The sequence below is a fragment of the Borostomias antarcticus genome (assembly GCF_949987555.1).
Source record: "Borostomias antarcticus genome assembly, chromosome: 22".
NCBI classification, from domain to species: domain Eukaryota; kingdom Metazoa; phylum Chordata; class Actinopteri; order Stomiiformes; family Stomiidae; genus Borostomias; species Borostomias antarcticus.
The window spans coordinates 14,462,049-14,477,048 of record NC_140255.1 but is presented as its reverse complement, the minus strand read 5'-3'; the positions used below and the strand labels follow the sequence as shown (position 1 = coordinate 14,477,048).

At 47.8% G+C, this 15,000-nt stretch overlaps 2 protein-coding genes across 4 annotated transcripts in view; one reads left to right on the top strand and one right to left on the bottom strand.

Annotated features, from left to right (window-relative positions):
- cdc42ep1a (CDC42 effector protein (Rho GTPase binding) 1a) overlaps positions 1–6,618 on the top strand; it is an 8,007-nt gene extending 1,389 nt beyond the window's left edge. For 2 of the 3 annotated variants that reach the window (XM_084456417.1, XM_084456418.1), the window contains exons 2-4: positions 215–276; positions 1,068–3,839; positions 4,763–6,618. In XM_084456417.1, coding sequence (XP_084312543.1) covers positions 3,368–3,839; positions 4,763–5,496 — 1,206 coding nt within the window. In that variant the 5' untranslated portion in view covers positions 215–276; positions 1,068–3,367 and the 3' untranslated portion in view covers positions 5,497–6,618. The remainder of the gene's footprint in view (positions 1–214; positions 277–1,067; positions 3,840–4,762) is intronic. The other variant, XM_084456419.1, reaches the window with a different exon arrangement.
- Positions 6,619–6,920: 302 nt separating this feature from the next.
- Positions 6,921–15,000, bottom strand: part of sh3bp1 (SH3-domain binding protein 1) — a gene marked incomplete at its 3' end in the record, with an annotated part of 11,369 nt that continues 3,289 nt past the window's right edge. Inside the window, exons 4-18 of the mRNA XM_084456547.1 lie at positions 14,831–14,910; positions 14,522–14,633; positions 12,219–12,295; positions 11,996–12,083; positions 11,801–11,869; positions 11,602–11,692; positions 11,249–11,379; positions 10,935–11,046; positions 10,555–10,636; positions 10,313–10,393; positions 10,052–10,165; positions 9,336–9,433; positions 8,818–8,959; positions 8,182–8,363; positions 6,921–7,564 (exon numbers count right to left, since the gene is read on the bottom strand). Coding sequence (XP_084312673.1) covers positions 6,921–7,564; positions 8,182–8,363; positions 8,818–8,959; positions 9,336–9,433; positions 10,052–10,165; positions 10,313–10,393; positions 10,555–10,636; positions 10,935–11,046; positions 11,249–11,379; positions 11,602–11,692; positions 11,801–11,869; positions 11,996–12,083; positions 12,219–12,295; positions 14,522–14,633; positions 14,831–14,910 — 2,103 coding nt within the window. The remainder of the gene's footprint in view (positions 7,565–8,181; positions 8,364–8,817; positions 8,960–9,335; positions 9,434–10,051; positions 10,166–10,312; positions 10,394–10,554; positions 10,637–10,934; positions 11,047–11,248; positions 11,380–11,601; positions 11,693–11,800; positions 11,870–11,995; positions 12,084–12,218; positions 12,296–14,521; positions 14,634–14,830; positions 14,911–15,000) is intronic.

The following is a 15,000-nucleotide window of genomic DNA, read 5'->3' as shown; positions in this document are numbered from 1 at the left end:
TGTGCTTTGCCATGGCAGTAATCACCAAATGGTCACAACATACGCCGTCACCTTCCCTGGCCCCCATAAGGTCTGCCAACAAGAACGTGTCAAATACCAAATGGAGAGAGAGAGGGGGGGGAGAGAATGATTAAGACTCAAATAGACCCGAGAAGGAGGGTGTGATCGAGTGTATGGATATTTGTTGAAGCATTAACATGTTTTCTTGGCTCAGGAGGAGGTGTAGCTATGTTTTTGTGGGAGTGCTGACCGGAAAACAGGATTGAAAGTCAAAGGGTGAGCGAAAACATTTTTCCTTATCTTGTATGTTTGCTCGCCTAGTTAGCCGGGTTAGTGAGTGAGGGAAAGAGGGAGGAAGTTTGGGAGAGACGGGAGGGAGGAGAGGAGGGGAGGAAAGGCGCAGAATGACCACAGATTACATACCACACAAAGTCCATTATGGGTCAGAAATGAAGAGATGTTCTAGTACTTGACTGCACATGGATGGGGTGATGCTAGTGTGTGTGTGTGTGTGTGGGGGGGGGGGGGGGGGGGGCTACATGTGTGGTATAGTATATGTGTGTGTGTGTGTGTGTGTGTGTGTCTGCCAGCTGTTGGAGTAAGCCCTGAGATCTTCCTACAGTTTACAGTCAGCCTTGGAGAGGATAAGAAGGAAAGAAGGATCAAATCCAAACATGGTTTTAATCAGGGATGTGGGCTGGATATTGGACGTCTGACAGAGGTAGAAAGAAAGAGGGGGAAAAAGAGAAACACAGAAAGAGAGGAGAGAGAGACAGAAAGAAAGAGAGGGGGTAAAGACATGAGAGAGGGAGAGAGAGAGGGTCAGTGATGTTTCTCAGGAATCTGTCCGCACACACGGCACCCATTCCACAGTGGTTTCTCTGGCTTACAACTCCTATTCCGTACCTTACAGACACACAGGGACATGGCAACATGGAGGGCCCTGATTTGACAGGCCGGCCAAAGTCCACTGGAAACCCTCTGATACCCACCACCTCACCCCTTCTCCCTGTACCCCACTCCCTTTCATTCACTCTCTCTCTCTTTCTCTCTTTCTCTCTCACCAGGAGACACCAGCCAGAAAGCAGCATCTTAACTGTGGGAGAAGAGAGCCAGGAGACCAGGGTATTCTGAGCCCTGAGAACCAGAGAGCCAGGAGATCAGGGGGGCCGAGCCAGAAGTTACCCAGGAAGAGGCATCTCAACGGGTGGTGGAAGAGATGCTGGATTAGGGGATAATCCTGGACACGGCCAATCCCCTCTCCAGAGAAGCCTTTCTTTCCTCCTGAGGATGCAGATAGACGTCGGGATTACAGTTTGAAACTTCCTACCTTTTAGAGACTTAACTGGCTCAGCCTGTGGTTTCTGTTTCTGACGTCTGGAACTCTAAAAACAAACCTTCAGGTGGAGGAGGAGAATAGGAGAGGAGGAGCAGGAGAACAGAGAAGGGGGAGTCTTCAGGGGGTTTCCGTTGGGACAGACTTGGATAAAACTGAAAACACAGGGCTGTGTTGGGAGACCTGTGGAGAGAGCACCAACTGGGGGCATATTTTGCTTGGTCTCTCCTTGGTCTCTCTCAGGGTCCCCTCCCTCAGCACAGGGGGACAGACAGACCCCGAATTTTAATCCGTTTTCGAGTTGGTTTCAACTTGTCTTCTAGGGCTCTAACCCAAGAGCCAATCCGTGGCCTCATTACAAAAGCAGTGAGAGAGTGTCTGAGTTTGAACTTGAACTCTGTCTGAAGTCTGGTTTATAGTTTATAGGGTCGGGTTTAAATTCTCCATAGATTAGCGCCATCTCACGTTCAGCCTCACGCCTCTGAGTCTATCCACCCTCTCCCCTTCGCCCCCCCCCCCCCCCCGCCTGTTCCCAGCTGCGCCGCTTTAAAAGTCTCAGAAGCAGTGGGAAGAGGGCTGAGCAGAGACTGAGTAGAGAAGGCCTGGGACTGTGGTCAGCAGCTAATTAAAAGGCTACCTCAGCCCTGACGTAATCCCCGTCCAGAACTGCCCCGAAGCGGTCCTGTGTGACGCTGGTCGGCGGTGCGTGGGAGGCCCTCTAACAGCGCCAGAGGAACCTGTCAGGGACTGTACGCTATCAAAATATTTAAGAATAGGATATCCATTACTCCACCGGCAAGAGAATAACAAGAGGAAACGTCTATTACTTACCCTCCTGTCAGGGTTGACTTACTCACAGGGAGATTTCTGTGCAATAAAGTTACGCTAAGTGACTTTCTTATCTGGGCAGTCGTTGTTTCGGCTAAATATAAATCTGCTTGTTTTATCTCGGTGAACATACTTTGCGTGTTGGTAAACAAAATTTGAGGCTGCTGATCAGAGTAGTCTGTAGTGATGAAGGAAAGGGCATTGGCTTTCTTTTAATGTCATCAGCTCTTAAGTAGCACTCTTGTAGCAAGTCACAGACAGACAGACAGGACAGAATAGGATAGGGCAGGGAGATTCTGAAATACCTCAGAAACTCCCGGTTTCAAAAGGACAGAAACTAGACTGGCCATTCCGCTGTGTTCTAAATTTAGAAGCTTCCAGAACGCGAGACTTTGGAACGCAGAATTCTAAAAACCAACAGAAGCTGAAAGTCAACAGATTCAAGAAAAAAAACAGATTCAGTTACTCTATAACTGAATATTGAGGGTACGCCATAAAGCAGATATGTGGTCTGCCAGACTACCTATCAGGCCTCAAACTACATTTGACAGTTCAGACAGTTCCCCTCAGAGTCTTTAAGTGAAGCTCATACACTAAGATCCTTTTTTTTTTCTTGAGATGAATGTTTCCAATGTTTCGACCACAGAGCCGTTTGCAGCTGGAGCTGGTCTTATTTCTGAGCTGATGTTTTTTAAACCCTGCACCCAAAACAACTACAGCTAGTGAGAGGCTAGCCAGTGATCTCTCTCGTTCTCTCTCTCTCTCGTTCTCTCTCTCTCTCTCTCTCTCTCTCTCTCTCTCTCTTACTGACCACACTCTAATTGCCTCGCTGGTTCCAGGAAGTTTGCTGCATAGTTCTCTACCCAGTTTATCTCAACGTAATCCAGCTGGATATGGACGACAACAAGCAGACCCAAAATGCGACTTAAATTTCCTGCGCACCATAACAGATGATACCTCAGTGTACAGTATATGTCTATGGTTCATTACTGATCTGAACTCATAAACCGGGTCTCATTGGTCTCACACTACCCAGAACTACAGTACAGGGAAAATATACGCTGGACAAACGCAACTTTTTTGGGGACAACTAAAAATTGAATAGCAACAACAACTGATCACCGTAATAACAACAGAATTAAAGGGATTTGAAGGATTTCTGTATTGTTTTTTTGGGGGGGCGGCCATTTTGTTTCTTTCACTATGAATCTGGGTGGGAAGCTGTCTGGTCTGAAGGGCCTGGTGACCCACTCTCAAGGGAAACGGCGTTTCAAAGGTGACCTCACGCCGGACATGATCAGCCCGCCGCTTGGCGACTTTCGCCATACCATGCACGTGGGCCGCGGAGGAGACGTGTTCGGGGACACCTCCTTCCTCAGCAACCACGGGGGCGCGGCCAACGGGAACGGAGACACGGATTCCGTGTCGACGGTGTCGCCCGAAAACAAGATTGGGGCGTTCTTCTCCAGGACCCTCCGGCACGTGAGGAAGACCCCCGATAGGCCCAGGGGGGGTTCCAGGGACCTCTCCCCCCCGCCTCCCCCCATCTCCCCCATCATCAAGAACGCCATCTCCCTCCCCCGCCTGGACGTAGATCTGTCCAATGGGGGGCCGCCGGCCAAAACACTGTTCCCCAGCCCTGCGAAGACGCCGGAGGAGACCACCTACTCTTACGGTGGGTGGGAGGACTAACACACTGACGCACGCCCTCTCACACGAGCATGGAAACTCGCTTGGATTCATCCACATACACTCTGCCACGTACACGCACGCACGCACACACACACACACACTACAACTCACCACATCAAACATAGAGATACTCATGGAGAGAAAGGTCAATGTTTTGGTCGACCCTCATCTTTTCAAATGTCCGAGGAAAGCAGTGGTAGGACATGCTGTAAAACACAGGATCTTTTACACATGAGTCTAGACAGATCTCTCTCCCTCCAGATGTCCTTATGAATCACCTTGGCTCACACACAACACTCCTCACACTCTGTCAAGGCTGATAAGCGAGAGAGACGTGTAGACGGTACAGGGCTGTGTGTTGTCTGTGTCTGAGTGCTTTTGCTATAGGACAGACTGTCCTACACAAACACCCCCACTCATGTCTCACTGCCTTTAGCCTTGCTGTGACCTAGTGTGTGGGTGAGTGGGTGTGCGTGTGTGTGTGTGAGACAGAGAGTGTGAAATTTCACTGAAGCACACACATACATACACATACATACGCACACACACACACTACCAGTAGGGTCAAGGTGTGTGACATGTGAGTGGCCTGGCCAGGGAGATACATGCCTGGGGAGGTGATACATAGTTCACACATAGAGCCGCTGTTCGGAAGGAGTCAGCACTATGACTCAAACAGTCTCCATAGTCTACACTGCCCTCTACTGGTGATTGGATGTTGTAGGCGCAAACTTCTAGCCTCACTTGAACTGTATACATGAAATTGTTGACTTTTATAAATCTAGAAAATACTCTTTCTTCTGATGATATGATAATGTTGTTCGATTATTGTTTTTTACATGGCAACAAAATATCCCATTGAATTTTCTCACATTTTGCTGAATCCTCCTCCTCTCCTCTCCTCAGGTCTGGAGTCTGGGTTTGTCACTCTGCCCCGCCTCTCCCGTTCAGAACGCCAGCAACCCTCTGGATCCGCTTCCTGTTCACCTGACGTCCACCGTGGCTCGCTGACCGACACCACGGATGCCCTCCTGTCTCTGAGCTCGGCTCCAACTTTGACCTCTGACCCTGACCTGATCCGCCCTGCCTCCCTGACCTCACTGACCTCTTTCACATTTGACCTTGGGCCCTCCCTCATGAGCGAGGTCTTCGGCTGGATTGACGGCCCTAATAGCCACCAGGAACCCAGTCACGCATGGGAGCGTGATGAGCTAGAGCCTAGCTCCGCCTATGGGGGGTTCTCAGCCAATGAGGGCTCGGAGATGGACTCTGCCACCATCTCGTTGGTGGATTCACTTCTGAGGGAGGACTGTGGCAGCAGGAAGAGTCCATATGGAGTGGAGTGGGTGGAGGAAGAAGAGCAGGAGGAGGAGTGGATGAAGGCCAACGGTGGTCAGCATCCTGTTAAAGGGGCAGTCCCTGACCTGGTGCTTGGCTCTCCAGCCAGAGAGAGGCTGGGGATAGAGAGTGGGAGGTTCCAGAGCGCTTCAGATGTATTGGCACGCCACTACAGGGTGGGGGGCGTCTCAAAGGGGCAGCTACCAAGGATGGATGTGGGGGCAGAAATACTGACCGACCAGAGCAGGAAGACAGCATCATCCTACAGCTACACCGATGAGGATGAGGAGATTAAAGTATGAACCCACAAATGGAAGTGTAGGCTACTCAAACCAAAACATAACTGCTCCAGAGTTTTGATAAATGTTTAATAATTCCATATAAACCTGTTTTGTCTTAAAAATCATATTTTTTGTCGATGAGGCTGGCTCTATTGACATGACTAGCTCATGAAAATCATGTCTGAGTATAGTCTACTATTACATGGAGACCTTGAATGTAAAAGGACATCAGAAATATTTGTCAAACACATTTTACCAATGATTATAAATGTGGAGAGACTGTCATTGTACGTGTCTGAAGGAGTGACTGAAAGACTATGACACAAAAAAGGAAATACTTAGAATACAGTACGCCAACATGCCTTATCTAAGCGGTTAGTTGCACCAGGGGAAAACAATGGAACAATAAGACAGAGATGGATTGGAAAGTGTGAGAATGTTCCAGAGAAAGTACTTGCACATGCAAGAGGCATAAAATAAACACCAAAGAACAGACATCATTCAGCGATATGACATAATTCAGCAATATGTTACATGACTGCATACCATTTCCATGTTCCTCTCATACGAGGCGTGGACACCAAGAGTTTGAGTTCATGTGATTATTTAGAGTACAACATGAACAGACTACAAACCAGCAGATATTTCAACCCATATTTTATCATTACCAAGCCTTAACTCAGTGAAACACAGAATGAGAAAAGAGAGATCTGGAATCCCATCATTTTGTGTGGGCTACCAAAGAGAAAACACTGTACCTTTCTGTTTTATTCTGCAGATACAGTATAGGTGCCCTGTAAACATATTTTTGTATGTTATAACGAGTCCTTTATCATGCCTAGCCTGCACCGTAAGATTGTTTATGATATAGTTCTGCTGCAAACATCAAACATACCCCATTAACACATTAACACAGTTTGACACATTAATTATCATCTTAATTACCTTAAGTCGCTTGTTAATATGATAATAGTCACCTTCCCATGGCCTATTCTGATATTTAATGAAAAGAAGATTTTGTAAACATTTACTGTACTTTACTACATACAATGCAATATAAATGCAAATTACCTATGCTGCAGTACAATACCGTACCAGTACCATATTTCTAATAATGAAACAATAAAATTATGTTTTACTTGTCTTTGATTATACTTTATTTACAAATCATGATTAGCATGTCTCTCATATCAACCAAAACCACAACAAGAAATTCAATACTGTCAAACTACAAAGCACATTTGCCTCATTTGCAACTATTCCCTTAATAAGGACAGGGATGCATGCTTTTTTTTTCAAATATAATTTTGTACTCGCCTTTTGCACTATCCTTCTCCTCCCTGCACCCTGTCCAATGTTGTCTCAATTGTTATGCACCACGACTGAAAGCAAATTCCAAGTACGTTGAAAAACTGCATGGCAATAAACGGATTCTGATTCTGATATCATACCCCATTACCAGATTGCTTGCATTCCTGCTTGCTATCCACCAGGGGGGGCAGTGGAGGAGGGGCTTTTGGAGGCCTAATCCCTGGCTTCCTGGGTGGGGGCTTCTTCAACGGCGGGGCCTGGGACTTGACTGGGGGCTGCGTCTGGGGTTGGGGTTCCCCAGCCTGGGCTGCTAGAGGTGTTGGGACCTGGGGCTTGACTCGAGGATGCGGCTGGGGTTGGGGATCCCCAGCCTGGGCCATTAGAGGTGCTGGGGCCTGGGGCTCGACTGGGGGCTGCGTCTGGGGTTGGGGTTCCCCAGCCTGGGCTGCTAGAGGTGTTGGGACCTGGGGCTTGACTCGAGGATGCGGCTGGGGTTGGGGATCCCCAGCCTGGGCCATTAGAGGTGCTGGGGCCTGGGGCTCGACTGGGGGCTGCGTCTGGGGTTGGGGTTCCCCAGCCTGGGCTGCTAGAGGTGTTGGGGCCTGGGGCTTGACTCGAGGATGCGGCTGGGGTTGAGGTTTCCCAGCCTGGGCCCCTAGAGGTGTTGGGGCCTGGGGCTTTGAAGGCTGGCACTCCACTGACGCTCGGAGTTTGGAGTAAGCCACCACCTGCTCCATTCCCTGGGCGGGCGCTCTGTGAACAAAGGATCTCCTCGTAGCTAGATGATGGATGGCAGGAAAAAGAGAGACAAGAAAAAAAGAAGAACAGTGAGACAACGAGGTGAGGTTTGGGATCTGCTGATGTCCATTGAGCTCAATTGGTAGAGTATGGAGCTTATACAGCTAAGCTTAAATTTCCACCCCTACTGCAGATGGATTTACTCACTGTACAATGAGGTGCTTTGAATAAAATGAACTACAAAGCAACATGTATGTAGTGTTACTTTGACCTCTGGTCTTGGACAAAAACACTTTCTTATAAGCCAGTGGCTAGTCGATTAGCTAAACTGTGGTACAATAAGCAGTTAGACCATGTAGCAACAGAGAGACCCACTATCAGGGGTTCAGTACTTCAGGGAGATAGCAGTACATACAAACGTGTGGTGTGCTAGTCAAGGGCAGTCTTATAAAATGAGAAAGTACATCCTAGCTCCATCAATGCAAACCTAATGAACTGGCTAATTTGTCATGAACCTGCACAGTGAAGGCTATACACTTGTATGCGAGCATTATTCCATTTGTGGGTATTGCCTTAATCTTTGCGCCATTCTACCTATGTGCATCTGGCCTGAAGACTTGGATGTGTGTACACGTCATTTCTACTCAACCAACGTACGTTTGAAAGGCAAGTTGATCTTCAGCGTGACTCTGGGGGAGTCCGGTGGCACCTCTGAGATGGTTTCCAGCTGACCCGGATCTGAACTCTGCTTTTCGATCGAGCTGGCGACCGGCACCGGGTTTGGACTTGGAACCGATGTCGTGCTGAAAAACTGTTGTGGCCTTTGAGCCAATGTTGGGCTGGAGACAGGGGACAAGTTGGAAACCTGCGCTGGACTGAGGACCGGAGATGAGTTCTGTTTCTGGACCGGGGAGGGTGGGTTCGGACCGGGTGGGTCAGAGGGAGGGCTCTCCCATGTGGTGGTTTTACGACTCACGGAACCAGGGGATCTGAGAGCGTATGTACTGTCCTGGGACGCTGAGCTGAGGAGAGGGAGGAGAGTGAAGGTTAGCCAGGAGGAGAGTGAAGGTTAGCCAGGAGGAGGGTGAAGGTTAGCCAGGAGTTGGGTGAAGGTTAGCCAGGAGGAGGGTGAAGGTTAGCCAGGAGGAGGGTGAAGGTTAGCCAGGAGGAGGGTGAAGGTTAGCCAGGAGGAGGGTGAAGGTTAGCCAGGGGAGACAGTGGCGAACCTCAGGGTAAAACTAAAGCTGCAGGACACAATAGAGCAAAAGCGCATTAAGGGCCTTCAGACAGTACCTGCTGGTTTTGGACAGAGGGGTGTGGACGGAGGAAGAGGAGGAGGCGGTGGAGGACAAAGAGGTGGTTCTGGACAACCCCTCTTTCCTGGACTCCAGAGGCTGAGGAGCCTCGGGGAGGTCAGGGATCTCAAAATCCACCTCTGGGGAAGAATACACAAGCCTCAGGACGCTGTTTCATCTACATGAAACGAATGAAGGTCTCCAAACACTCGCAAAAGACATAAAAATAAAAATAAAACGTTTCTGCTTCATCTGGTTTTTCGTTGGCCGGCACCTCATCACTACAGGTGTGGCCGCACTTACTTTGACTCTTCGTCTACATACAAACCACTAATCAGTAAATATGTTTAAAATGCCAACCACTGCTCTCTCAACTCTCCAGTAGTTTTATTTCATCCATCGCTACGTATTCCTTTGCTCCGATCAAGAGCAGACACAGGCTTGAACCTATATATACTGTATCACATAACCTAGTGTTTCGTTAGTGACGATGGTATCAAATGTGCTGTACTACACCTTCTGGGAAGAGACTGCGGGAGTACTGGATGAGAGGCTCTATCACTGAGACGACCTGGACGGACGAGGCAGACGCCATGTCCAGAAGAGCTGCCTCCCTGAGGGAGAGGGAGGAACGAGGGGGAGAGAGAGACATAGAGAGAGAGAGAGAGAGAGAGAGAGAGAGAAAGAGAGAGAGAGAAGATCATTACTAGAGCAAAGAAGGTCTGTATGTATATATGTGTACTCCTAGACATATCTATTTATACAGACTGGATGTAAGTACATATATTCTTTATACTATTCTATACTGTACACATGCTGTACAAATGGATGTATATAGTCCCTGTTCTTCCTCTTTTTTATGCTTACTACTCTGTATTTTTCTTCTCCAACCATTCTGTAATTCCACTGCTGAAACGTCACATTTCCCCCTAGGGGGATCATTAAAGTATCTTTCTATCGATGCTATTATCATCACAGACTGTGTGGGTTAGGTTGGTTCTCAGTAGTGTCAGTAACAAGTATGTTAGTAGCGTGTCTGTAGCGTGCCAGAAGAATGACAGTATAGTGTCAGTAGTGTTAGTAATTGTTATGGGTCAGTAATGTGTCAGTGGTATGTACCTGCCCCTCAGTCAGTGGTTTGTCTGCAGTGTCAGCAGAATGTCAGTGGAGTTAGTCATATGTCAGAAGCATGTCAGTCGTGTGTCGGTGGCATGTCAACGGCATCCACCCACCCCTCGGTATGTGGCCACAGCAGGTTTGGCCCCAGCACAATGGCGATGTTTCTGGGTGTCATCTTGTTGACAGCCTGCTGCTCACTCAAACACGACAGGAACTGGATCAGGTACCTGAGCAATGGAGGGAGGTAGAGAGCCGGGCGATGGGGTAGGGAAGCAGAACGAGAGATGAAGAGATAACAGTAATCTTTTTTTTTCCTGACCTTGGAGGTCAGATGGATGTTGACAAGTCAAATGCACTGTACATACTGTACACACCTGAGGTTGTTGTAGTTCACTGGCGGAAGCTTCCTCAGCACCACTCTGAACTGCTCCAGCTTCTCTGTCAGCTCCTTCTCTCTGGACCATCAACAGACAAACATTATCTCAATGTCCTAACATTCAAATGGAACATATTGCATTTCTTTCACAATATAACATAGAATTATTTTATTTTTATTTTTTGTAACTTTTTTTTCTACAGAGATCAACTCAGTGTCTCAACCAATCGTGTTACCTACCCTGCGGCTTTAAACCAATCATTATACAGTTCAGAGGTCATTAGGGGTTCTGGCAGCTCTCTCAGGTAGCACTTCAAAACCCCTGCAGAAATACACAGAGAAAGATTGCTTTGAGAACTGCTTTGAGGTTTTCTCAGAACATTTGACCAATTTTCATACTGTAGTTCAGATCTAAGAACTTTAGAGATTATAAAGCCATGACCTATAAGACTCTCTTTCCTGCATTCTTTCTCTACTCCCTGACTCCTTCACTCCATCTCTTCCTCGCTCTCTTGCTCTGTCTCGCCAAGCTCTCTCTTTCTAACCAGTTCCCTTCTCTCTGCGACCCCGCCCGCCCGCCCCCCCCCCCCCCCACCCCCCCCACACACACACACACAAACCTGCAACAGCATGAGGTTCAGTATTGAACTCGGCGTGGTCGACCGTCCCTCTATCCAGACAGCTCTTCAGTGTCTTCACCACAGAGGCTGCTGCTGTGAGCCTAAACAGACCCTGAACAGAGGAGGGAAGGGGGGTAGAAGGGGTTGGGGTTGGGGGGGGGGGGGGGTCAGAGGCAAGAGGGAAAGAGGGAAGAAAGATGAGAGAAATGATACAAAGTAAAACTGTAACACTGTTTTTCCATTCATTTGAAGATTGGTTTTAGTATCATGGCTAATCTCTGGATTACTGAATCAAACAGATTGGCAGTCCGTACCTCCTCTGTCATGGCGGTGTGCAGCAGCATGTGGACACACTCCTGGATGGGCACAGCGATACCTCTGCCGCTCTCACTTAGGTGAGAGAGAAGGGGCTCTCCGAACACCTTGCCCTGGCTCAACTGGGGCTCTGTCCTCACACACACACACACACACACACACACACCATACACACACACACACACACACAAACGCATTTTATCAACTTCACTGACACACATATTGAGTATCCTAGCACACAGGTAGGCAATCACAGACACACACATGGCACACATGCGCACGCACGTACGTATGCGCGCGCGAGCACACACACACACACACACACACACACACACACACACACACACTTCACCTTTCTGATTGTGGTTCTCTTTTAGCTCCATGATGCTGCGATTTAGGAACTCATGGGATTCCTTATGGTAATCTGCTTGTAACTCCAACAGCTGAATGCCAACACAACCACGGGAGTATTCAGTATTCATTCCAGGTGCTCATTAGATCACAGCATAATGACGCAGACAGAGTGGGGAGTATACAGCCAGGACACTCACCTGAATGAAGTAGTTAGCATAGCTGTCCTCCTTAGTGGCAAAGTGATAGAGATCTGCAGAGTACTGGTCCTATAGAGAGACATTCATCAATTCACTCATTTCTTCATTTGTTCATGAATTTGTTCATTCATTCATTCATTCACTTACTCACTCTCTCATTCATTTATGTAAACAGGTGCGGATGTCGAAACAGACCTTGATGGTCTCCAGTCTTCTCCAGGCCTCCTCCACATCCTCCCTCAGGCAATCCTGCTTGGCTTGGGCACCTGTGCTGGCCTGGGACCTGAACACACGCGTGTGCACGTGTCCACACACACACACACACACACACACACACACACACACACACACACACATATTGAGGGTACTTGGCGGACCATGAAGATTTCAACTAAGGAGAAATGTATCTGCCACCCACTTGTTGCGTGCGTTTTGCCAGTCGGTTGTCAGTTTAGCAAACTGCTTCTTGTTCTTCAGAATCTCTGGCAGATCTTCCTACAGTGGAGCACAGAGGCTGCACAGGTTCATAGATCTGCAGTATCATACTGTATATTACGTTAGATTAGAGTACATTTGATCACCAACCCCATTATCCCTGTAAATTAACATTTACACTATATGATTGTATAATTTACTTGTAGTGTCTGTAATTTGTATAAGCTGTTTGTTACATCTCTTGGCCAAGTTCGCCTTGTTAAATAGACATCTCAATGGGCTGTTCCTGGTTAAATACAGGTATATACAGTACTGTATATACACTATATGGACAACACATTACACCCACATGAGCTTTTATTACATCCCATTCTAAATTCATAGGCACTAATATGGAGTTGGTCCCCCCTTTGCAGCTATAACAGCTTCCACTCTTCTGGGAAGGCTCTCTACATGATTTTGGAGTGTGTCTGTGTGAATTTTTGCCCATTCATCCAGAAGAGCATTTGTGAGGTCAGACACTGATGTTGCACAAGAGGGCCTAGCTCACAATCTCAGTTCTAGTTCATCCCAAATTGTTAGATGAGGTTGAGTACAGGGCTCTGTGCGGGCCAGAAGTTCTTCCACGCCAACCTCACCCAACTATGCCTTTATGGACCTTGCTTTGTGCACTGGGGCACAGTCATGATGGAACAGAAAAGGGCCTTCCTCAAACTGTTCCCACAAAATTGGAAGCAGAGAATTGTCCAAAATGTCTTGGTAAGCTGAAGCATTAACATTTCCCTTCACTGAAACTAAGGGGCCTAGGCCAACCCCAGAAAAATAACCTCAGACCATTATCCCTCCTCCATATCTCTCTCTCTCTCTCTCTCTCTCTCTCTCTCTCTCTCTCTCTATATATATATATATATATATATATGTTTCATTCAGTCCCATTACCACTGGTGTATAAAATCAAGCACCTAGCCATGCACTCTGCCTCTACAAAGAATGGGTCATTCTAAAGAGCTCAGTGAATTCCAGCGCGGTACTGTAATAGGATGCCACCATTGCAACAAGTCAGTTCGTGAAATGTCTTCCCTCCTAGATATTCCACAATCAACTGTAAGTGGTATTATTGCAAAGTGGAAGCATTTAGGAACCACAGCAACTCAGCTACGAAGTGTCAGACCACCTAAAGTTACAGGGCGGGGTCGCCGAGTGCTGAGGCGCGTAGTGTAGAAAAATCGCCAGCTCTGCTGACTCAACAACTGCAGCGTTCCAAACCTCCTCTGGCATTAACATCAGCACAAACACTGCACCGGGAGCTTAATGACATGGGTTTCCATGGCCGAACAGCTGCATGCAAGTCTTACATCACCAAGCGCAATGCCAAGCGTCAGATGGAGTGGTATAAAGCCTGCCGCCACTGGACTCTGGAGCAGTGGAAACATGTTCTGTGATCAAGTGATAAATCACACTTCTCTATCTGGCAGTCTGATGGACGAGTCTGGGTTTGGCGAATGCCAGGAGAACGTTACCTGCCTGACTGCATTGTGCCAACTGTAAAGTTTGGTGGAGGAGTGAAGTGGAGTGACATTTTGGACAATTCTATGCTTCCAACTTTGTGGGAACAGTTTGGGGAAGGCCCTTTTCTGTTCCAGAATGGCTGTGCCCCAGTCCACAAAGCAAGGTCCATAAAAGCATGGTTGGGTGAGGTTGGTGTGGAAGAACCCAAATGGCCCGTACAGAGCCCTGACCTCAACCCCATCGAACACCTGGATGAACTAACACAGAGATTGCAAGCTAGGCCCTCTCGTCCAACATGTGTCTGACCTCACAAATGCTCTTCTGGATGAATGGGCAAAAATTCCCACAGACACACAGTGTTACTGTATAGCTACAAAGGGGGAACCAACTCCATATTAATGCCAATGAATTTAGAATGGGATATCATAAAAGCTCCTGTATGTGTGATGTGTAGGTGACCCAATATTTTTGTCCATATACTGTAGTGTGTGTGTGTGTGTATACTATATACTGTATATATATATATATATAGAGAGAGAGAGAGAGAGAGAGAGAGAGGAGAGAGAGAAAGAGAGAGAGAGAGAGAGAGAGAGAGAGAGAGAGAGGGAGAGAGAGAGAGAGAGAGAGCGAGAGAGAGATAGAGAGAGAGAGAGAGAGAGAGAGAGAGAGAGAGAGAGAGAGAGAAACACAGAAATGAATGTATTGAATGAGTGCGTGAATCTGTAGAGTTAAGTGTGTTGAGGAGTCCTTGGACATGTGTTTGAAAACCTCTCTCACCTCACTGAGTTTACTGAGTGGCTCCAGGACCTCCTTCTCGAGTTTCACCTCAAAGTTTGCCAGGATGTTGGCCAACCTGTTTTCCATGAAGCAACACATCTCCAGCACTCTCCTGTCAGGGACAACATGGTAGTACGGTACATCAGCCAGAATGAATGGAGAGTGAGTGAGTGAGTGAGTGAGTGAGTGAGTGAGTGAGTGAGTGAGTGAGTGAGTGAGTGAGTGAGTGAGTGAGTGAGTGAGTGAGTGAGTGAGTGAGTGAGTGAGTGAGTGAGTGAGTGATTGAGAGCGGGGGGTGGGGGTTCCTACCTGAAGGGGGAATCAGCATGATCAAAGTCTTTTAGGGTTTCAGCCATGCTTAAGGAAAGCAACATGAGAGGGAGCTTTTTCTGTGTGTGGAGAGTGAGGGGAGGGGCGAGGGGAGAGAGAGAGGGAAGGAGAGGGAGACAAACAGACAGATGAGAGGAAATGTGTGTCTG